This window comes from Lithobates pipiens, unplaced genomic scaffold, assembly GCF_037356315.1.
Source record: "Lithobates pipiens isolate NorthernLeopardFrog02 unplaced genomic scaffold, aLitPip1_a1.2 Scaffold_23, whole genome shotgun sequence".
In the NCBI taxonomy this organism is placed as follows: domain Eukaryota; kingdom Metazoa; phylum Chordata; class Amphibia; order Anura; family Ranidae; genus Lithobates; species Lithobates pipiens.
The window spans coordinates 318,365,291-318,385,712 of record NW_027507785.1 but is presented as its reverse complement, the minus strand read 5'-3'; the positions used below and the strand labels follow the sequence as shown (position 1 = coordinate 318,385,712).

General features: G+C 44.9%; 1 protein-coding gene across 11 annotated transcripts in view; it reads left to right on the top strand.

Annotated features, from left to right (window-relative positions):
* The window catches only part of NFIA (nuclear factor I A), a 715,521-nt gene that overhangs the window by 569,521 nt on the left and 125,578 nt on the right, over positions 1-20,422 (top strand). For all 11 annotated transcript variants that reach the window (XM_077450586.1, XM_077450593.1, XM_077450590.1 and 8 more), the window contains 2 exons: positions 9,826-9,943; positions 13,220-13,347. In XM_077450586.1, the coding sequence (XP_077306712.1) occupies positions 9,826-9,943; positions 13,220-13,347 (246 nt within the window). The remainder of the gene's footprint in view (positions 1-9,825; positions 9,944-13,219; positions 13,348-20,422) is intronic.

Sequence of the window (20,422 nt, the reverse complement as noted above, 5' to 3'; positions counted from 1 at the left end):
AGTGCCCCCACGGAGAGCCACATTCCATGGGGGCACTCATCCGGGCACACTCCCTAGTCCTGCTGCTGCGTCCATTGACACAGACAGCAGGACTCGAGCACCGCCCCCCCCGACTCCTGTGTCACTGGATTTGATTGACAGCAGCGGGATCCAATGGCTCCTGCTGCTATCAATCCATCAAATGAGGACCCGAGACATCGGCTGGAGCTGCTGGGCTTGTTCTTGTCACTGGAAAGATCAGGCCCAGGCAAGTAAAAGGGGGACTCTGGGGGGCAGCTGCACCACAGAAGGCTTTTCACCTTACTGTATAGAATGCAGTAAGGTGAAAAACCTTGAGACTTTACAACTCCTTTAAGGTAAGACACCTTCTTTTGTCACCCTTCCAAATACTTACCTGAGCCCGATTTCGATCCAGTGCTCTACCCGGGAGTAGCAGTCATGAGCCCTCTCTCCCTCCTCATTGGACTCGGTGAGAGCAGTGGGATCCAATGGCTCCTGCTGCTATCAATCCATCAAATGAGGACCCGAGACATCGGCTGGAGCTGCTGGGCTCGTTCTTGTCACTGGAAAGATCGGGCCCAGGTAAGTAAAATGGGGGCTCTGGGGGGCAGCTGCACAACAGAATGTTTTTCACCTTACTGTATAGAATGCAGTAAGGTAAAAAACCATTGAGACTTTACAACTCCTTTAAGGTAAGACACCTTCTATTGTCACCCTTCCAAATACTTACCTGAGCCCGATTTCGATCCAGTGCTCTACCTGGGAGTAGCAGTCATGAGCCCTCTCTCCCTCCTCATTGGACTCGGTGAGAGCAGTGGGAGCCAATGGCTTCCGCTGCTGCCAATCAAATCCAGTGATCAGGGGGCGGGGCCAAGCCGCACTTTAAATATCAATGGACATACAGCCAGCTCAGGATGGAGCCCGTACATGTGCCGCCATATGAAGTAGCTTCCTGTGGTGGCACAGAGAGAAAAGGAGGAACCCAGAGTGGCGGTGAAGGACCCCAGAATCGGAGGATTGGGGCTGCTCTGTGCAAAACCATCAGACAGAGCAGGTCCGTATGACATATTTATTATTTTTAAAAGAATTACCTTTACAATCACTTTATGACCGTAAACAACAGGACTGAGCAGCCAATCACCAAACAGCAGCTCTGTCACATGAGAGGAAGTGGAGTGAGTCACATGCTCCTCTACACCTGGAAGTAGCGAGTATTTTCTCTCCATTCCCATGAGTTGAATGTACTGGAAGGTGAGCTAAGGGAAGGGAAGGCCTGGTCAAAGCTCACGTTAAACCCGACACGTTTCAAGGATTGGGCACTCTCCTCATCGGGGCTGATCCACTGAAGTGGTTTATTACTCCCAGATGGAGGATTAGGTAGGAGATAGTACTATACAGGTCCTGCTGGAAGGATTCTAATAACCTTTTTTTTTATATGAGCAAAGCTGCTTATAATCAAAAGTGCATTGGACAGTCCAATTGCTGCGACTGCCGGTTTTTCTGATTACAGGCAGCTTCGCTCATATAAATTTTATTACAACGGTTCCAGCATTGCACACCTACTTAATCCTCCATCTGGGACAGATAGCCCATTCCAACTGACCAGCCCTGGTGATGAGGGTTCACGACCCTTGAAATGCATTTGTTTAAGATCTTTGTCCAGTAAAGGTTTTTCCGCTTCATTTCATTAGATATCAGAATTTTGGATTTTTTCCGCTAATCTTCAAGTATATCTTTCGCCAAAACACAAAAGAGAAGAAAGCACACTGCCCTAGTGTACTAAATCTTTAATTAAGAAAACAGGAACACATACAATAAAACCATGCTAGGATGCTTTGGTCTGTGTGCGGATGGAGATTACATATGATAAAAGAGAAATCACCTGAGAGTTGATCCCAGAAACCCTTGCCACATCCCAAAATACAGAAATTTGGAAGAGGTGCCCCAGGGATTATGCGGGCAGGGGTAAAAAGTGTAGGGATAGATGAAAGCGTACCATAGTATATAAATAAATACTGTATATATATATATTTTTTTAATATACTGTGGTACACTTTCATCTATCCCTACACTTTTTACCCCTGCCCGCGTAATCCCTGGGGCACCTCTTCCAAATTTCTGAAATTCCGATGGAAAATACTCGGAATGACTTGGAAAAACTCAGAAACACTCGGGAAATAATCAGTTCCCGAGTGTTTTCCGAGCCTTTCCGAGTTCAGCCGAGCTGTTCCCGAGTATTTCCGAGGCTCTCGGCGCAAACATTAATACATTATTGCATGTAATAGAAGTCAATGCAGAAGGAAATATCTTTGCTTCCATTGACTTCTATGGGGGGAAACTCACTTTGATATACGAGTGCTTTGGATTACAAGCATTCTCCTATGCTCATATATATATGTGATTCAGCACAAGAGGAGTGCCCTGTAGCAGTATATCTGCTTTAGTCCCCTTTCACACCACACCGGCCATTGCGTCAGAGGTAAAATGCCCCTATTTTTTGCAGCGGATTTGCGGCGCATTTCAGCCGCTAGCGGGGCGCTTTTACCTCCCGCTAGCGGCCGAGAAAGGGTTAAAACCGCCAGCAATACGCCGCAATAGCGGCGTTTTGCCGGCGGTATTACAGCGCTGCCCCATTGATTTCAATGGGGAGGAGCGGTAAACACACCGCTCCTTCACCGCTCCAAAGAAGCTGCTGGCGGGACTTTTCCCTGACGTCCTGCCAGCGCACCGCCGCCGTATGAAAGCCCTCGGGGCTTTCACACGACAGACAATGGTGCGGCTTTTTTAGGGCGGATTGCAGGCGCTATTTCTAACGCTATAGCGCCTGCAAAATGTCCTGGTGTGAAAGGGGTCTTAGGGCGTTCCATAAGTGGTTATTTACTTGCAATGAAAAAGAAGAAGAGTTACTATAGAGGAAAAGTTGCTCGTGTTGTTGTAAGTTAGTCAAAAAGTTTTTCACTACTTTTGGTACAGCCCTGGTATTAAATTTTTCTTCTTTTTTAAATTAGTGCAGGGGGGGTAGATGAGGAAGTCTTTTTTTTAAAAAAAGAAAGAAAAAAGTGGAGATGGGCTTTAAGTGATCCAAGCCGTGACGGGTTCTCTTGCTGGCTGGTGAATGAGTTGTGGGTATCCCAGGCTGTATAGATGACAGCGGCAGGCTGCAGTGATGAAGAAGCACGCTGGGCGTCTATTAGGAGTGGGAGTGCGTCTGTGCTCTCCGTACTGCAGCCATCCACTTTGATTGATTTCCATTCATGTCAGAGTGACTGCAATGTGGTCATTTTTCTCAGCCATAACCGCTCAGTACTGCAGCAGTCTGCTGTCTACAGGCTGTCTGAATTATGGCTGTCCGTATCTGTGTTACCTTTTACACAAATTACTACACAGCTTCCTTTCTTCATGCAAATTCATCAGTTTTACAGCCTTCTGGGGCTGCTGTCAGGAGGGCAAAAATGATTCACGTATTTTCGGTAAAAGGGAATCTATAATATATATATATATATATATATATATATATATATATATATATATATATATATAGATATAGATATAGATATAGATATATATATATACACTATATTACCAAAAGTATTGCGACACCTGCCTTTACACACACATGAACTTTAATGGTATCCCACTCTTATGCCCCGTACACACGGTCAGACATTCCGACCACAAAATCCGTCAGATTTTGGCCGAAACTTATGTTGCATACACACGGTCGCACAAAGTTGTCGAAAAATCCAATCGTTCTGAACAAGGTGACGTCACACACGTACAGGGCCCTCTTTAACATTGATTGGACCCTGGGCAAAACTTTTCTTGCCCCCCCATGCAGTTTTGCTCTCCACCTGCTCTGAGACATACAATAAATAGCAGCTAGACTCAAAATCAGTTGAATCAGATCAGGCAGCTATTGCGATTGGTTGCCAGAGGTTACAGTGTATCATTACCGCTCACTGACTGGTTGCTAGAGGTTACAGTGTATCATTACCGCTCACTGACTGGTTGCTAGAGGTTACAGTGTATCATTACCGCTCACTGACTGGTTGCTAGAGGTTACAGTGTATCATTACCGCTCACTGACTGGTTGCTAGAGGTTACAGCTCACATTATGGCTCACTGATTAGTTTCTAGAGGTTACAGCAGTGGTCATCAACCCTGTCCTCAGGGCGCACTAACAGGCCAGGTTTGCAAGATAACTGAAATACATCACAGGTGATATCATGTGCTGCTCAGTGATTGCAGTATTCTAGTCTGCATCTCCCCAAGGTTATACATAAAATCTGGCCTGTTAGTGGTCCCTGAGGACAAGGTTGATGACCACTGGGTTACAGAACATGATTTCTGCTTGTTTATTGGTTGCTAGAGATTACTGTGGATGTGACCTCAGGGGGGCATGATATATATATCAATGCCACTGGCTGCCCCTATTTACATACGAATGCCGGTAATTTACATGTAAACACAGGGTCTGCAGGTGAGTCATCTTTACACAACAATAGGGCAGAGCTGGGCAGCATTAGTAGCAGCACTTCACACTGAGATATCGGGACATAGCACGGGACTAAAACATCAAGGGACAAGGGAATTGAAACCAGGATAGTTGGCAAGTATGAAGCAGCTGCTTTGGGCCCCACAACAATGACCGGGCCCAGGGCAGCTGGCCCTTTTGCCCTGCCTTAAAAATGGCCCTGCACACGTACGTCGGGACTATAAACAGGGCCAGCAGCCAATAGATTTAGTCTCTTAGTTTATTCTGAGCATGCGAGTATGCGTGGCACTTTGTCCGTCGGAAATTGTCTACGCACGATTGGAATTTATGCGATCAGATTTTGTTGTCGGGAAAATTTTAGATCCTGCTCGGAAAAAGTCAGATGAAGCCCCCACACACACATTCGGATTTTCCGACAACATGATCCGGTCGCGCATTTTCCGCCGGAAAATCCGACCGTGTGTACAGGGCATTAGTCCGTAGGGTTCAATATTGAGACTGCCAGAGCCTGAGGAAGGAGCACGCATGCTCCGAAGCGCCGCTCATTCCAGCCCGTTCCCGGAAGACACAGCATCTCTATACTACCAAGCAAGAGATCTTTGTACCACAGCCCCCATGATCTGTGTCCCACAGGGATATACGGAAGAACCCTTTAGTTGTGATGTGCCTGTACACCACTGTACACCACCAATCTATTTAATAAATTGATGTTTACCCATCTCTGCACTTAGAGGGCGCCGTCTCTTTCTTGTTTGTTGTTTCTTAGAGCTTCTTCTTGCTTTAAAGACTGGCAGCCAACTAGTGCACAGCTTCTACTAAAGACTATTTTTATGGACTATAAATACTGTTACTGTTTATTGATGCCCAGTATCCTGTCTATCCTATATATATATATATATATATATATATATATAATTTTTATTTAATTTTTTGGGCTAAATCTTAGAGTGCGCCATATTACCCCCTCTTTCTATGTCAATATTGAGTTGACCCACCCTTTGCAGCTATAACAGCTTCAACTCTTCTGGGAAGTCCATCCACAAGGTTTAGGAGTGTGTCTATGGGGATCTTTGACCATTCTTCCGAAAGCGCATTTGTGAGGTCAGGCACTGATGTTGGACGAGAAGGCCTGGCTTGCAGTCTCCGCTCGAATTCATCCCAAAGGTGTTCTATCGGGTTGAGGTCAGGACTCTCTACAGGACACTCAAGTTCCTCCACCCCAAACTCGCTCATCCATGTCGCTATGGACCTTGCTTTGTGCACCGGTGAGCAGTGATGTTGGAACAGGAAGGGGCCATCCCCAAACTGTTTCCACAAAGTTGGGAGCATCAAATTGTTCAAAATGTCTTGGTATGCTGACGCCTTACGAGTTCCCTTCACTGGAACTAAGGGGCCAAGCCCAACCCCTGAAAAACAACCCCACATCATAATCCCCCCTCCACCAAATGATTTGGACCAGTGCACAAAGCAAGGTCCATAAAGACATGGATGAGTCCTGACCTTGTTTTTATGCAGATAGTAGAGGAATTAGAGAGGAGACAGAAATGACACAAGGTGCTTCGGATAGAGGCAAGCACATGCTAAAGAAGAATGTGCTTTGTTCATTTTCCATTTCAGAAGCTTACAACCACTTTAAGTGCTGGTTCATACTACTGCGACTTCTGATGTGGCTTGAATCGCATGACAAGGGAAATCTCATTGTTTTCAATGGTGCATGTTCTAATCAATATGACTCAGAGCGGCGTGATTTTGGAAAAGGTTTCTGGAATACGTTGGTGAGATTTACAGTGCGACTTGGCCCTATAGATAATGCAAAGTCGAACCTCATAAGCGCATTCTAAATCGCATCAAAGTTGCATCGCAGTAGTGTGAGCCGAGCCTGAGAGGTTCACTGAAACACGTATCATCATCTTATTTTTTTCACCACAAACAGTCAAAAACACGTAATGTAAACACCATTATCGCACATTGTCACACACACACAACTGAAAAGATAACAGATAATGCTTCTGCTAATCTCATGAGTTATTTTTGTCCCTGAAGGGAACATGGATTGCTGTTCGATGAAAACCGTCAAATGTTTTACCTGTTGAACTGGGGAAACCCTAAAGGTAGAAAGGGGAAAGGGTGAGATTTTAAAGGGAATCCAAGCACCATGCTAAGGCATATTTGGATGAGGTTAATGTGAACTGCCGGCAAAATCTGTTCTCTTTAGTTTCCGTTATCTCTGCTGGGCTATAATTCTAGTGCAACTTTGAAAAAATAAAGATTTTCCATTAAAAAAAGCACTTTTTTTTTTTTTTTTTAGCAGCCTTTCTCAGCCAGGTTTCCTTCAGAGGTTGCTAAGGGGTTCCTTGAGCTGTAGATGGTGGACTATCCATTTGATGGTGTCTACATAGTTCCAGTAGGACACCAATTATTTTTTTATAGCTGTCTGTTAAGCCTTGTACACGCGATCGGATTTCCAACGGGAAATGTGTGATGACAGGCTGTTGGCGGAAAATCCGATCGTGTGTACGTTCCATCGGACAATTGTTGTCGGATTTTCCACGGACAAATGTTGGGTCTGCCACCCAACAAATGTCTGTTGTCGGATTTTCAGAGCGCGTGTACACAAGTCCATCGGGCAAAAGTCCAAAGTACAAACACGCAAGCTCGTAAGCAAGGACGGGCCGGAATCGGTCGGTCTTGTAAACTAGCGTTCGTAATGGAGAATTAACATTCGTGACGCGGCAAATTATGAAATCTGGAAATGCAGCGCACAATTCTCTTCTTCTTTAATGGGATAATAATGAAGCTGCTTTGCTGGTGATACTGATGGAGTTATTGCAAACGAATTTTCAAAGGCTTTTTTTTTTTTCTAGTGCTATCAAGAATAATATTATTATTTATTTATTTTTATTTTTTGGGCAAGTTACCACAACACAATTATCCCCTATTTTTTAAGATCAAAGATATAACTATGTTGGTGCCTTTTGTTAATTTTACGTTGTATTTTTTAAAATGTAACTGCCGACTCCCCAACTGTCATTTGAAGTAAAACGCATAGCCAAGTATTATTCTCCACAATGTTTTTATTGTGCATTAAAAAAAGAAAACAAATAAAATTAGACATGCTATCTGCCAATAGAACTTAACCAAAAAGTGCATTCTATGTATCCAAAAATATAGAAAATATACCAAATCAAATCATTATTATTCAACCAAAAAAATAATGTCAAAGCAATAACTCCAAGGCCAATAATAAATAATACGTTATCTCCTCCGATTCCGCAACATGTCTGGTTGATGAACGGCCGTTCAGAAACGAACTGAAAAGCACGAAATGAAAAGCGCAAAAATGAAAACTGCGAATCGACACTCACCAAACTTCTACTAACATGAAATTAGCAGAAGTAGCCCAAAGGGTGGCGCTAAAGAGCTGAAAAAACATGTAGTACGTCACTACGTCTATAATTGTTGGCCAACAAATGTGTGCCGTGTGTATCCAAAACAAGTTTGGGCCAACGCCCTTCAGACAAAAGTCCACAGTTTTGTTGGCCAACAATCCGATCGTGTGTACGAGGCTTAAAGCGGGAGTCCACCGGGAGTCCGCGTTTTTTTTTTTTTTTTAAAAGCCAGCAGCTACAAATACTGCAGCTGCTGACTTTTAAAATAGTGACACTTACCTGTCCAGCGCGCCCGCGATGTCGGCACCCGAAGCCGATCGCTAGGTCGTCTGTCGGGTCCTGCCGGCGCCATCTTGGGTATGGGAATCAGGAAATGGAGCCTTTCGGCTTCATTTCCCGGTTCCCTACTGCGAATGCGCGAATCGCACTGCGCAATAAGGACGCTCCCCGCTGCCTCTGGGAGCTGTGTGTTTCCCAGCAGGCAGCGGGGCACTTGCGGGAAGGGGCGGGCACTTGCGGAAAGGGGCGTAAGTTACGCCCCTTTCCGCAGAGAGCTGTCCCGGAAGTGGGTGCAGTTACCTGGATTATCCAGGTAACTGCACCCCCCTCCCCCCTGAAAGGTGCCGATTGTGGCACCGGAGGGGGGGATGGTTCCGATGAGCGGAAGGTCCACTTTAGGGTGGATCTCCGCTTTAAGGGTTACTTTCTTCCTACTAACCACCACTGTATAGTGCCAACGACCCTCGATCAATTGGTTTTAGTTATGCCGCGTACACACGATCCGGCGGACCGAAATCCGTCAGACAATTCGATCGTGTGTGGGCTCCAGTGGACCTTTTTTTCCCAAAAGTCAGACGGACCTAGAAATAAAACATGTTTCAATCTATCCGACGGACTCAAGTTCCACAGACTAAAAATTGGGAAAACTGTGTGCTAGTCCAATGGACCAAATATGACACAAGGGCAGCTATTGGCTACTGGCTATTGAACTTCCTTGTTTAGTACCGTTTACGTCATCACGTTCAAAACGAACGGACTTTCAAACAGACTTAGTCCGGTCATGTGTGGCCAAGTCCGTTTCGTCCAGAAAGTCCGTCGGACCTCTGACGAAAGTGCGTCGGGAAGACCGTCGGACCTAGTCCGTCGAAAAGTCCGGTCGTGTGTACGCGGCATAATGGTTCTCTTATGGCCTGAAATAAGGGGTTCTTCTGGGGTAAAAAGGTTCAGAAAGGCTGATTTGTAGAACTCTAAGCCCTTGTACACACGGTCGGAGATTCCGACAACCAAATCCGTCGGATTTTGTGCGACGGATTTTGTCCGAAACTGTTGCATACACACGGTCGGACGAAGTTGTCGGAAAATCCGATCGTTCAGAACGTGATGACGTTATTTCGTTACGACAGGACTATGTTCAGGCTAGTAGCCAATAGCTTTGATGTAGGAATTTGATCTGAGCATGCGTGGCACTTTGTTCGATCGGAATTCTCTACACATGATCGGATTATGTCCGATCGGAGCATTTTGTTGAAAATTTTTACCAACAAGTTGGAAAACTTGGTCCGTCGGATACTCCGACAGAAACAGTCTGATGGAGACCACTCACAGTCGCAATATCTGACAAAACGGTCCGATCGGACACATTCCGTCGGAATCTCCGACCGTGTGTACAAGGGCTAATAGCTTCAAGTACGGGAAGAAGGTGTGATGGGAAAAGAGTCTGAAGTCTGTGAAAAGCCTGCTTAATCAAGCCAAAAAGAACCATATAAAACTTAGGGTAAAGTTGGTTTAAGAGGAGTTTTTGACCCAACAAATTGTTTCTATTTGCAGGATTCCCTGCAATAATAAAGTAATGGCCATTATTTGTGGCCAGTGACAATCAGGTCACTTTTTCTGGTCTAACTAAAACCTAAACTTACGTTTCCATCCCTTCTTGTTTTCCAGCACCCATAGCTGCAGGAACGGGTCCGAACTTCCCCATTTCAGATCTGGACAGCTCTTCATATTACAGCATGAGCCCCGGAGCAATGAGAAGGTCACTACCCAGTACCTCCTCCACCAGGTGAGTTCATGGATGGTGGTGCGCATACACAATTGTAAAATTTCGTGCGTGAGTTTTTTTTTTTTTTTTTAAATAAGACACTAAATTTAGAATACCTTATATTAGTTTTAAGAGTTATTCTTGCAAATAACCCATAAGACTAGCCTCAAGTATTAAATGGTAGTAGTCAGGTTTGCAGATTTCGGAGGCTTTTTCTTCCAACCTGAATTTAGCACAATTCTTTCCAACTTAAAGGTCATTGCTGTGTTTAAGAGATGTTCCATTCAAAATTTATTACGTTGTATAATAAAGTCATCTTTTTGTCAGCGCTTGTCATGAGTATAAATAACTTAGTCCATAGTCTAAGTGTGACAGAGATCCAACATTAAGGAGGTTGTAAAGGCAGAAGGGTTTTTATCTTAAAGTGGTGTTTCCCCCCCAAAAAAAAAATATGATTAAAATTCCAAAAAAAAAAAAATTGGAATTTGTTTTTTTTAACTTCCCTCTAAATGCCTGTTGCTAGGGGGTCCCTCGTAGTCTGCCTCCTTCAGTGCCTGGGCACCTGACTTCACTTCCCCTCTGCACAGTCAGTCATCTGAGACACGTGACAGGTCCCAGATGACTGCGCGGCGTATCACGGCGCCCGGCGCCGCTCGCGCTTGCTTAGTGGGTGCCCGGCAGTGAAGCCACAGCTGGGTGCCCACAGTGAGAATGCCGGCGGTGCGGAGCGGGGAACAAGCGGGGCTTTGTTCCCCTGCATCGCTGGACCCTGGGACAGGTAAGTGTCCGATTATTAAAAGTCAGCAGTTGCAGTATTTGTAGCTGCTGACTTTTAATTTTTTTTTTTTTTTTAAGGGGCACCCCACTTTAATGCAAACTATGGATTAAGATTAAAAAAAAAACTTCTGTGTGCAGCAGCCCTCCTCAGTCCCCCGAATGCTTACCTGTGCCCCATCTCTATCCAGTGATGTTGCAGCAGTGTCCCAGTTGCCTGGGGCTCCACTCCTCATTGGCTGAGACAGCAGCGTGGCGCCATTGGCTCCCACTGCTGTCAATCAAAGTCAGTAAGCCTAAGAGGAGAGAAAGGGCGCAGAGGCAGGGCCAGGCCGCAGCTCTGTGTCTGAATGGACACAGGGAGCTGTGACTCGGCTCGGGTAGCACTTGGGGGCACTTAACAGGACGGAGGGGCCAGGATCACCGAAAAGGGACCCAAGAAGAGACGGATCGGGGCTGCTTTGTGCAAAACCATTTCACAGAGTAGGTAAGTATAACATGTTTGTTATTTAAAAAAAAAAAAAAAAAAAGAAAAAGGAGACTTTACAATCACTTTAAATAGCTCTAGTTATTAATAATCAAGACATCAAATCTGTATAGTATAGCTATAGATAGTCAAAGTTATGAAAACGCGTTGGTAGTGGATTTTGGAAGGTTTGAACTTGGAGCTATGTTTTTTGCACCGTCACCTGTCTGTCACTTTGAATCCAGCCGGGGCTGTGGCAGCACATTGAAGGAGCCGTATGGATTGCCATAGAGACTTGTTCACAGTTATGATGTAGAGCTATTTTATGTTGTATATCCCACTATTGTATTATGAATTTAGCTACTTATACTCAAGGTGAGCGCTGACTGATCCATTGTTATAATTTTTCAGACCAGATTAGCGGAGGATTGGTCTGGTTCAGTTAAACTGCTGCCGGATATATTATTTTTTATCTCCTAGTTACGCCCAAGTAACCAGTGTTTACATCCTCAGACTGGTACACTTCTGATCTGGTGTGTCAGTTTAAAAAACCTCTCTACTTGCACTTATTAAATATTGTAATTATTGGGTGGCGCTAGGAAGTCAGCCTGGCCTTTAAAGTAGATGTAAACCCTAAGTAAATGATATTTGGTTTTCTATAGCACTGTGTATCATAAAACAGTGGTCGCCAACCTTTCAGACCTTACTAAACATCACTAAACTCACAATTTTGAATCCCATGAACCAATAACATGAATTTTACATGCCTTATACACTTAATCCTGCGGCTCTTTGCCCCCCTCCCCCTGGATCATACTGCTGCCTCATACACACAATGCTCCGGCTCTCTGCCCCTCTCTCCCTGGATTACACGGCTGCCTTATATACACAATGCGCCGGCTCTCTGCTCCCCCCCCCATCACACTGCTGCCTTATACACACAATGCTCCGACTCTCTTCCCCCCTCCCCTGGATCACACTGCTGCCTTATACACAGAATGATCTGGCTCTCTGCCCCTCTCCCCCTGGATCACACTGCTGCCTTATACACACAATGCTCTGGCTCTCTGCTCCTCCCCGATCACACGGCTGCCTTATACACACAATGCTCTGCCTCTCTGCCCCCCTCCCCCTGGATCACACTGCTGCCTTATACACACAATGCTCCGGCTATCTGCCTCCTCCCCCTGGATCATACTGCTGCCTCATACACACAATGCTCCGGCTCTCTGCCCCTCTCCCCCTGGATCACACTGCTGCCTTATACACACAATGCTCTGGCTCTCTGCCCCTCTCCCCCTGGATCACACGGCTGCCTTATACACACAATGCTCCAGCTCTCTGCCCCTCTCTCCCTGGATCACACTGCTGCCTTATATACACAATGCGCCGGCTCTCTGCTCCCCCCCCCCCCATCACACTGCTGCCTTATACACACAATGCTCCGACTCTCTTCCCCCCTCCCCTGGATCACACTGCTGCCTTATACACAGAATGCTCTGGCTCTCTGCCCCTCTCCCCCTGGATCACACTGCTGCCTTATACACACAATGCTCTGGCTCTCTGCCCCTCTCCCCCTGGATCACACTGCTGCCTTATACACAATCCTCCGGCTCTCTGCTCCCCCCGATCACACTGCTGCCTTATACACACAATGCTCCGGCTCTCTGCCCCCCCCCCCCCCGATCACACTGCTGCCTTATACACACAATGCTCTGGCTCTCTGCTCCTCCCCGATCACACGGCTGCCTTATACACACAATGCTCTGCCTCTCTGCCCCCCTCCCCCTGGATCACACTGCTGCCTCATACACACAATGCTCCGGCTATCTGCCTCCTCCCCCTGGATCACACTGCTGCCTTAAACACACAATTATCCAGCTCTCTGCCCCCCTCCTCCAGGATCACATTGCTGCCATATACAGATTATATGGATCTCGGCACACCTCTAAAAGTTGAATTTTGATTGGTTGCTACCTGCACCTCATTACTTTCTGTAACATTGACCTCACACGTTAGGTTTGTCCAATAATTTTCCTCCTCTTTCTCTTTACAAGTTCCACGAAGCGCCTCAAGTCTGTAGAGGACGAAATGGATAGCCCTGGAGAAGAGCCATTTTACACAAACCAGGGAAGATCACCAGGAAGTGGCAGCCAGTCGAGCGGATGGCACGATGTGGAGCCAGGTAATCCGCTAACTTTTGATTGCATTTCATGAGGGCATTGGCAGCTGTCAGCTCCGAGGCCTTCAGCGCCCATAGAGTGTTGTGGAGTGTTGTGTGTATCCTTCGTGTCTGGTGTGGAGTCATGGCTTTGTACATTTTTCCAGTGTTCTCTTTACTCAGCAGAGCAAATCCTTCATTGTACGGTTGATACCTTTTGTGTTTAGATTCCATTTGGGTCATGAAAAGCCATGTTAGCAGTTTAGTTGTCACATGACCACTTTATTAGCTCTTCCCTTATTTGCCAACTTACTCATGCTAAAAATTATGGAATAATGGTAGTCATGGGGCCTATTGAAGCTCAGTAGGCATCATATATAAACAAATATGTTATATGTTTGAAAACTTACTATTCACAGCAGCCAGATTCTGGCCACCATTTTTGTAGTACAGGTTTGCCATTATGTCTACAGGCACTTTTTAAGTGCTTATAGACATAAGCCAGACTTTCCCTGGCCCAACCTGTTTTTTTAAGCCACTGGTGTGCCCATTCAGTGCCTCCTTTCCATCTGCTATAGGAGTAAATTTGGCCGCAGCCAACAAGCATGTTTATAGAAGGATCTTATGGCAGTCAGAATGTACCTCCATGTCTGGCTTCCATCCAGTGTCTGTAGGTATCTCAAAGCTGGCTGTGGACAGACATATGTTTGGCTGAGACCAATGGGCATTGAGACTTTTACTCACAAACCCATTAAAACCAGCCTCAATGTTTTCTAGTAGTTCAATTAATTACCAGAATCCGTACACATGCCCAACAATATATTGCGGGGGTGGCTAGATTTAACCAATAAGCTTCTGGCTTCCATCCGATGTCTGTAGATATCTCAAGGCTGGCTGTAGGCGGACATATGTCTAGCTGAGACCAATGGCCATTGAGACTATCTGCTCACGAACCCCTCTAAAACCACCCTCAATGTTTTCTAGCAGTTCAGTTGATAATCAGAATCAGTACACATGCCCAACAATATATTCCTGGGATGGCTAGATTTAACCGATAAGTAAAAAATGTAAGTCACTGCTGAAGATTCTTGAAGCTCTCAAGAATGTCTTTACATCCAGTGTTAATTCATGGGACTGTACAAAGCCTTGTAGATTTAGGTGCAGCAACCTAATCAACCAACCAATCAGAATTCATCCTCTACTGCAGTCTTTCTCAGTCTTTCTCAATGTTTTTACCCCAGAGGAACCCCCAAAAATAAAAGTCAGGTTTTGGGAAACCTCAGGGATCAGTAGGGAAAATGCCTCTTACATTGGTGGTCAGTAAAAAAAATGCATCCTTTACAGTGGAGGTCAGAATGCCACCCTTAAAGACAGGTAAAAAGATAATTGGTGTCATGCTGCTTGATTTATTAAATAGCATTGACCCTCGAAATATCCATTAAATGGAAGTTCAATAGGCCACATCCCAAGGAGCCCCTAGCAACCTCTGGAGGAACCTTAGGGTTCTTTGGAACCCTGGTTGAGAATGGCTGCTGTACTGTTCTGATTGCAATCAAGGAAAATCTGATTGGTATTGCGCCTTATTAGGTTAAAATATACCAACATATTTGTAGTATTATATCATTATTAATACATTTTTTTCCCCAACATTCTTATGGTGTGTAAGTTTGTATATAGAGAAATGCTCCTCTTTTCCGATTTTGTTTGGCCCCTCCCCACCTTTACATTTAGATTATACTTGTTTCTTGTAAAACTGAACAGTGCTATGGACAATCAATGTGTGGTTTTAAGCCTTACCATTATTTTATGCGTTTCCAACGCATTTCACTATGATCTCCGGAAGAGGTGCATAAGAGGATAAGAAAAATAGCAGGTAAGACGGAGCAACTTTTGCGCACGGTCAGAGCGTCAGACGGATGCAAGAAAAAGCTGCTTGTTATACTGTTTTGTTTTGGCTGTTTTTTGGGAGTAAGCTCTTGATCATTATACCCATGAATATTGATTGCCTTGGCTTTTTTATTTTATTTATTTTAATTTTGTTTTAACTGGAAAGACTTTGTATTGTTCTCGCACGTGCAAACTGTTCTGTAATTTATATATTTGATATGCGTACAAAATGATGTTTAAAAGGATTCAAATTTAGTACATTTTTTGTGAAGTGAACCTGTATTCGGATAGTAAGACTATTCTGATAGTCCTGCACCATTATAAAATAAGAAGCTGTCAAATGTTTTCTCTTCGGAAAATTGGATTCCTGCCAGCCTCCAAAAGCCCGTTATATGACCACTTCTGATTGGCTGACTCAGAGGCCCTTCAGCTGAGATTGTAGGGCTAATGCCATGACATTGGCCATGTAATATAAATCCACCAGCTTGATTGTTGGAATAGCTAATCTGAGTATAGGTCCACTTTATAGGCCACACGTATTCAAATTTTATTACATTTATTATGTCAATTTTCTGTCTCCTGTATGTTGAAGCCTCATTTGTTTTTTTTTGTTTTTTTAATACTACTATATAAACCGTAGGTCTTTTTCGTATTCTGGGGTGCTGTAGGAAGTGAGAACCTACAGGGGCTATAAATATAGCATAATGTAAAATATCTTGTAGTTTGAAAGTAGAAGAGGTAGATACAAGGGAGATTTGTCAACAGTTCTTGTGTTGTACAGGGGAGGATATTGATTGGAGGAGTCTGAGAAAATCAGGTGAGAGAAAGAGAAGTGCCTTTAAAGGTTTGGATGGATGGTGAATGCCAGATGGCTTGTAGAATGGAGTCCCAATAATGGAGAGCAGCTCAAGAGAAGTTGGCATGACGGAGAAGTGCTGACCCAGAAGGAATAATGGAGGCAGAAGGGTGGATTTCAAACATCTAGACCAGCTTTTCTCAACCTTTTTACCCTAGAGCAGTGACCTTCAAACTATGACCCCTGGGCCAGATGCCTTCATCCGGCCTTTGGGGCTCTTTTTCTCCCACTGATGTGTGGAACTGTTCCTCCCACTGACACCAACAATGAGACACCATTGCTTCCATGGACACCAACAGTGGGGCACTATTCCTCCCACTGATACCAATGATAGGATACTGAAAACAACATGGGGTATATTTCCTCCCACAGATGAACTGAGCTTTATCCCTCCCACTAATATCAAAATGGGGCACTATTCCTCTTCCTACGGACCACAGGTACTATGCAATTTATGTTATCCCACTGACCACCAAGCCTAAAACATTGTCCACTCCAAATGACATCGGGGTATTTTCTACTCCTGCTGTCTACAGTCTGGCTCTCTAATGCCCCGTACATACGATCGGACTTTCCAACAACAAAACCGTGGATTTTTGTTCAAAGGTTTGTGTGACCTTTGTACACACAATCGGAAAGTCCGACAACAAAAATTTGTTGGCGGAAAATTTGAGAACCTGCTAGCCAACATTTGTTGGTGAAAAGTCAGACAACAGATGTTCAATAGAGCATACACATGGTCGGACTTTCCGCCAACGAGCTTGCATTTCAACATTTGTCGTGTGTACATGGCATTATGCTGCATTCACACTACAGCATTTTGAATCACGGGCAGATATGCCACGGATCTGCCCACGATTTGACAGCGCTGAGGTGTGAATGAAAAAATGCAGAACTCACATTTGAGATGCCATTCATTTTAATGACACCTCAAATCGCGGATGTGGGTCTGCCGTGATTGTCGAGCTTCAGTCGCCGCAACCCACACCGCTGGGAGCATGCTGCCCAAAAGCAGCTCCTGGATTATGTTTGGGCGGCATGCGTCCCGCAATGTGAGTTGCCGCGATTGCAACCCGTTTTATTGCACGACAATCGCGGCAGACCTGCACCGCAATTTGAGGTGTCATTCAAATGAATGGCATCTCTCATGCGAGTCACGCATTTTGTCATTCATACCTCGGCGCAGTCAAATCACGGTAAATCTGCTCGTGATTCAAAACGCTGTAGTGTGAATGCAGCCTTAAAGTCTGAAGGACAGTAAAACTGGCCCCCCTTGTTTAGAAAGTTTGAAAAGCCCGGCCTTAGAGGAAACCTTGAAGTCAGGTTTATGTCCTAGGGAAACCCGGTTAAACTAGTTAACATCACAGTGGATAAAAACATTCATGACCCTTTAACAATGCTGCGCACCACAATACACAGTATATGTGTTGTGGTGTGTTGGGCTCTGCTGTGCTTTGCATTACATAGAGCATACTCATTAATGCACGCTTTTTAGTGCACATTGCCAGAAAGCATAAATGTGAATGGGCTCTATGTAGCTGACCATTTTGCTAAGGCAACGCCGGAGATTTCTGCTCTGATATCTGCGGCCCAAGCAGCCTCACTTGTGTCCGCCAGTTGACAGCCCATGATGGAGCGTTCCTCTCCGTATAAATAAATACCTGTATCTGCTTCCTCCTGTAGGCTTCTCAAATTGACTGTATAATGTATTATCTCATACAGTCCAGATGTGCAGTGAGTCACAGACCCCGAGAACGGGAGAGCGGTTTGCACGGTCACTGAAAAGAAAACACTTCCCCGCAGTCCGAGACGTCACCGTTCTCTCTCCATAGCCAGGGCCGAGATGTCAAAAAGTTAATGGGATGCCTCAATCTAAACCATCACTCCAAGGCACATTTAGCTAAACTAATCACCCCGTAGCCAACTGATACTCAGGCTCCATTCTGTTTTTAAAAATTACCCCAGAAATTAAGAAAACACAAGGGAGGGTAACTTGAGAGCGGGTAAAGGATCCTAATTCCCGTAATTGGCCCAAAAAGGATCTTTTCAGCAGGTTCAGCAACAGGTGCTCTTGGCACCGGTGTCCCGAGAAGAGCTAGCTCATCTCTAGTTGTCACCCTATAACAGGAAGTGCTTTGACAAGGACCTTTGTGGCAGGATCATTGGCTATTATTGTAATGCAAGCGACATATTTTAAAAGATTTTAAAATGACATGACGATGATTGGATTGAGATCTACAGTACCTTCGAAGGTGGTTAACAGGGGCCACAATGGGGTCAGACTAGAATCTACAGCTTTAGCTACGATATGAACACCAGGTTAACGTACGGATCAAAAATAGATGCAGAATTGTAAAACATAGCTGGAGTTTGTCCTTTTTTTTTTTTTTTTTTTTTTTGCCCTCGAAGGCCGCAGCGAATTCAGCTGTGTAATTCTATCTGAGCATGACCTCAGCGAGCACACAGGCTGCACCTGGGCAAATAAATAAGCGAGGCTCCGGATTTAAGATGGCTGGGCGTCAGCGAGCAAGGGGAGAGCGCAGGAAGGAAAGAGGTTTGAGATTACCTGCAGAACTTTACCTTTCTGTATGCCCCGTCGCCCCGCATGCCACATGCTTGGCAGACACACGTAGCCGGTGACAGCTTACAGGCCCGCAGGAGAGAAAACAAAGGCCGCATTTTATACAAAAGGCAAGCAGATGGAAGGTGTTTCTGCAAAAGCTATTTGTTTCACAGAGCCTGGAATACAAATAAAATAGCTCCTCGGCCTTTCTGGTCGACATGTTTCTAAAGTGTATAGCATCTTAAATCTAAACTCCATGCAAACAGTTAAATACACAGATAAAATATATACACGTGTGTGTGTGTGTGTGTATATATATATATGTATATGTATTTATTTATAGATAGACATATCTATAACGTATATCTATATAACAAACTCGCTCATCCATGTCTTTATGGACCTTGCTTTGTGCACTGGTCAATCATTTGGTGGAGGGGGGATTATGGTGTGGGGTTGTTTTTCAAGGGTTGGGCTTAGCCCCTTAATTCCAGTGAAGGGACCTCTTAAGGCATCAGCATACCAAGACATTTTAGACAATTTCATGCTCCCAACTTTGTTGGAACAGTTTGGGGATGGCCCCTTCCTGTTCCAACAAGATTGCCCAGCAGTGTACAAAGCAAGGTCCATAGCGACATGGATGAGCGAGTTTGGGGTGGAGGAACTTGACTGGCCTGCACAATCCTGACCTTAAGCAGATAGAACACCTTTGGGATGACTGCGAGGCAGGCCTCCTCATCCAACATCAGTGCCTGACCTCACAAATGTTCTTCTGGAAGAATGGTCAAACATTCCCATAGACACACTCCTAAACCTTGTGGACAGCCTTCCCAGAAGAGGTGAAGCTGTTATAGCTGCAAAGGGTGGGCCAACTCAATATTGAACCCTATGGACTAAGACTGGGATGCCATTAAAGTTCATATGCATGTAAAGGCAGGTGTCACAATACTTTTGGCAATATAGTGTATACAGTGGAACCTTGGATTACGAGCATAATCCATTCCAGGAGAATGCTTGTAATCCAAAGCACTTGCATATCAAAGCGATTTTCCCCATAGAAGTCAATGGAACCAAAGATAATTTGTTCCGCATTGAGTATGCAATGTACAGGGATAGGGACAATTGTGGACATTCACTCAGGTTGAACTGGATGGACTGTTGTCTTTATTCAACCTTACTAACTATCTAACTATGTAACACTATGTGACTTCTATTACATGTAATACCGCATGTGGCCAGAGATGGGGGGCGCCAGAGAGCCTCGGAAATACTCAGGAACAGCTCGGCTGAACTTGGAAAGGCTTGGAAACGCTCGGAATGGATTATTTCCGAGTGATTCCGAGTATTTCCAAACGGCTCCGAACCGTTCCAAGTGTCCCCAGCGCCCCCGCACCTCTGGCCAAATGCGGTACTGGACACCCCATTAGCTTGAATTCTGCTTGTTTTGCGAGACAACACTCAGTCAGAATAAAAAAAAAAAAAAAGTTGCCTGTCTTTCAAAACGCTTGTTAACCGCGTTACTCGTAAACCAAGGTTCCACTGTACTCATTGTTGAGATTTATACACTTCTGCCACACAGTATAGCCATGTCTAGCAGGGGTAGGTGACCTAAACTTTCTCTGTTGTAGTTTTACTTTCAGTGTCCTCCCCCCCCCCCAACCCTGTGACTGTACAGTGAAACGAGAAGCAGCAGATTGATGAGCAACGTTTTCTGTCACTCTGTCATTCAAGTGAATAGGGCTGCTCTACAAGCACCTCACAATTGCGTGCAAAGCAGATGGTTGTGATACGTT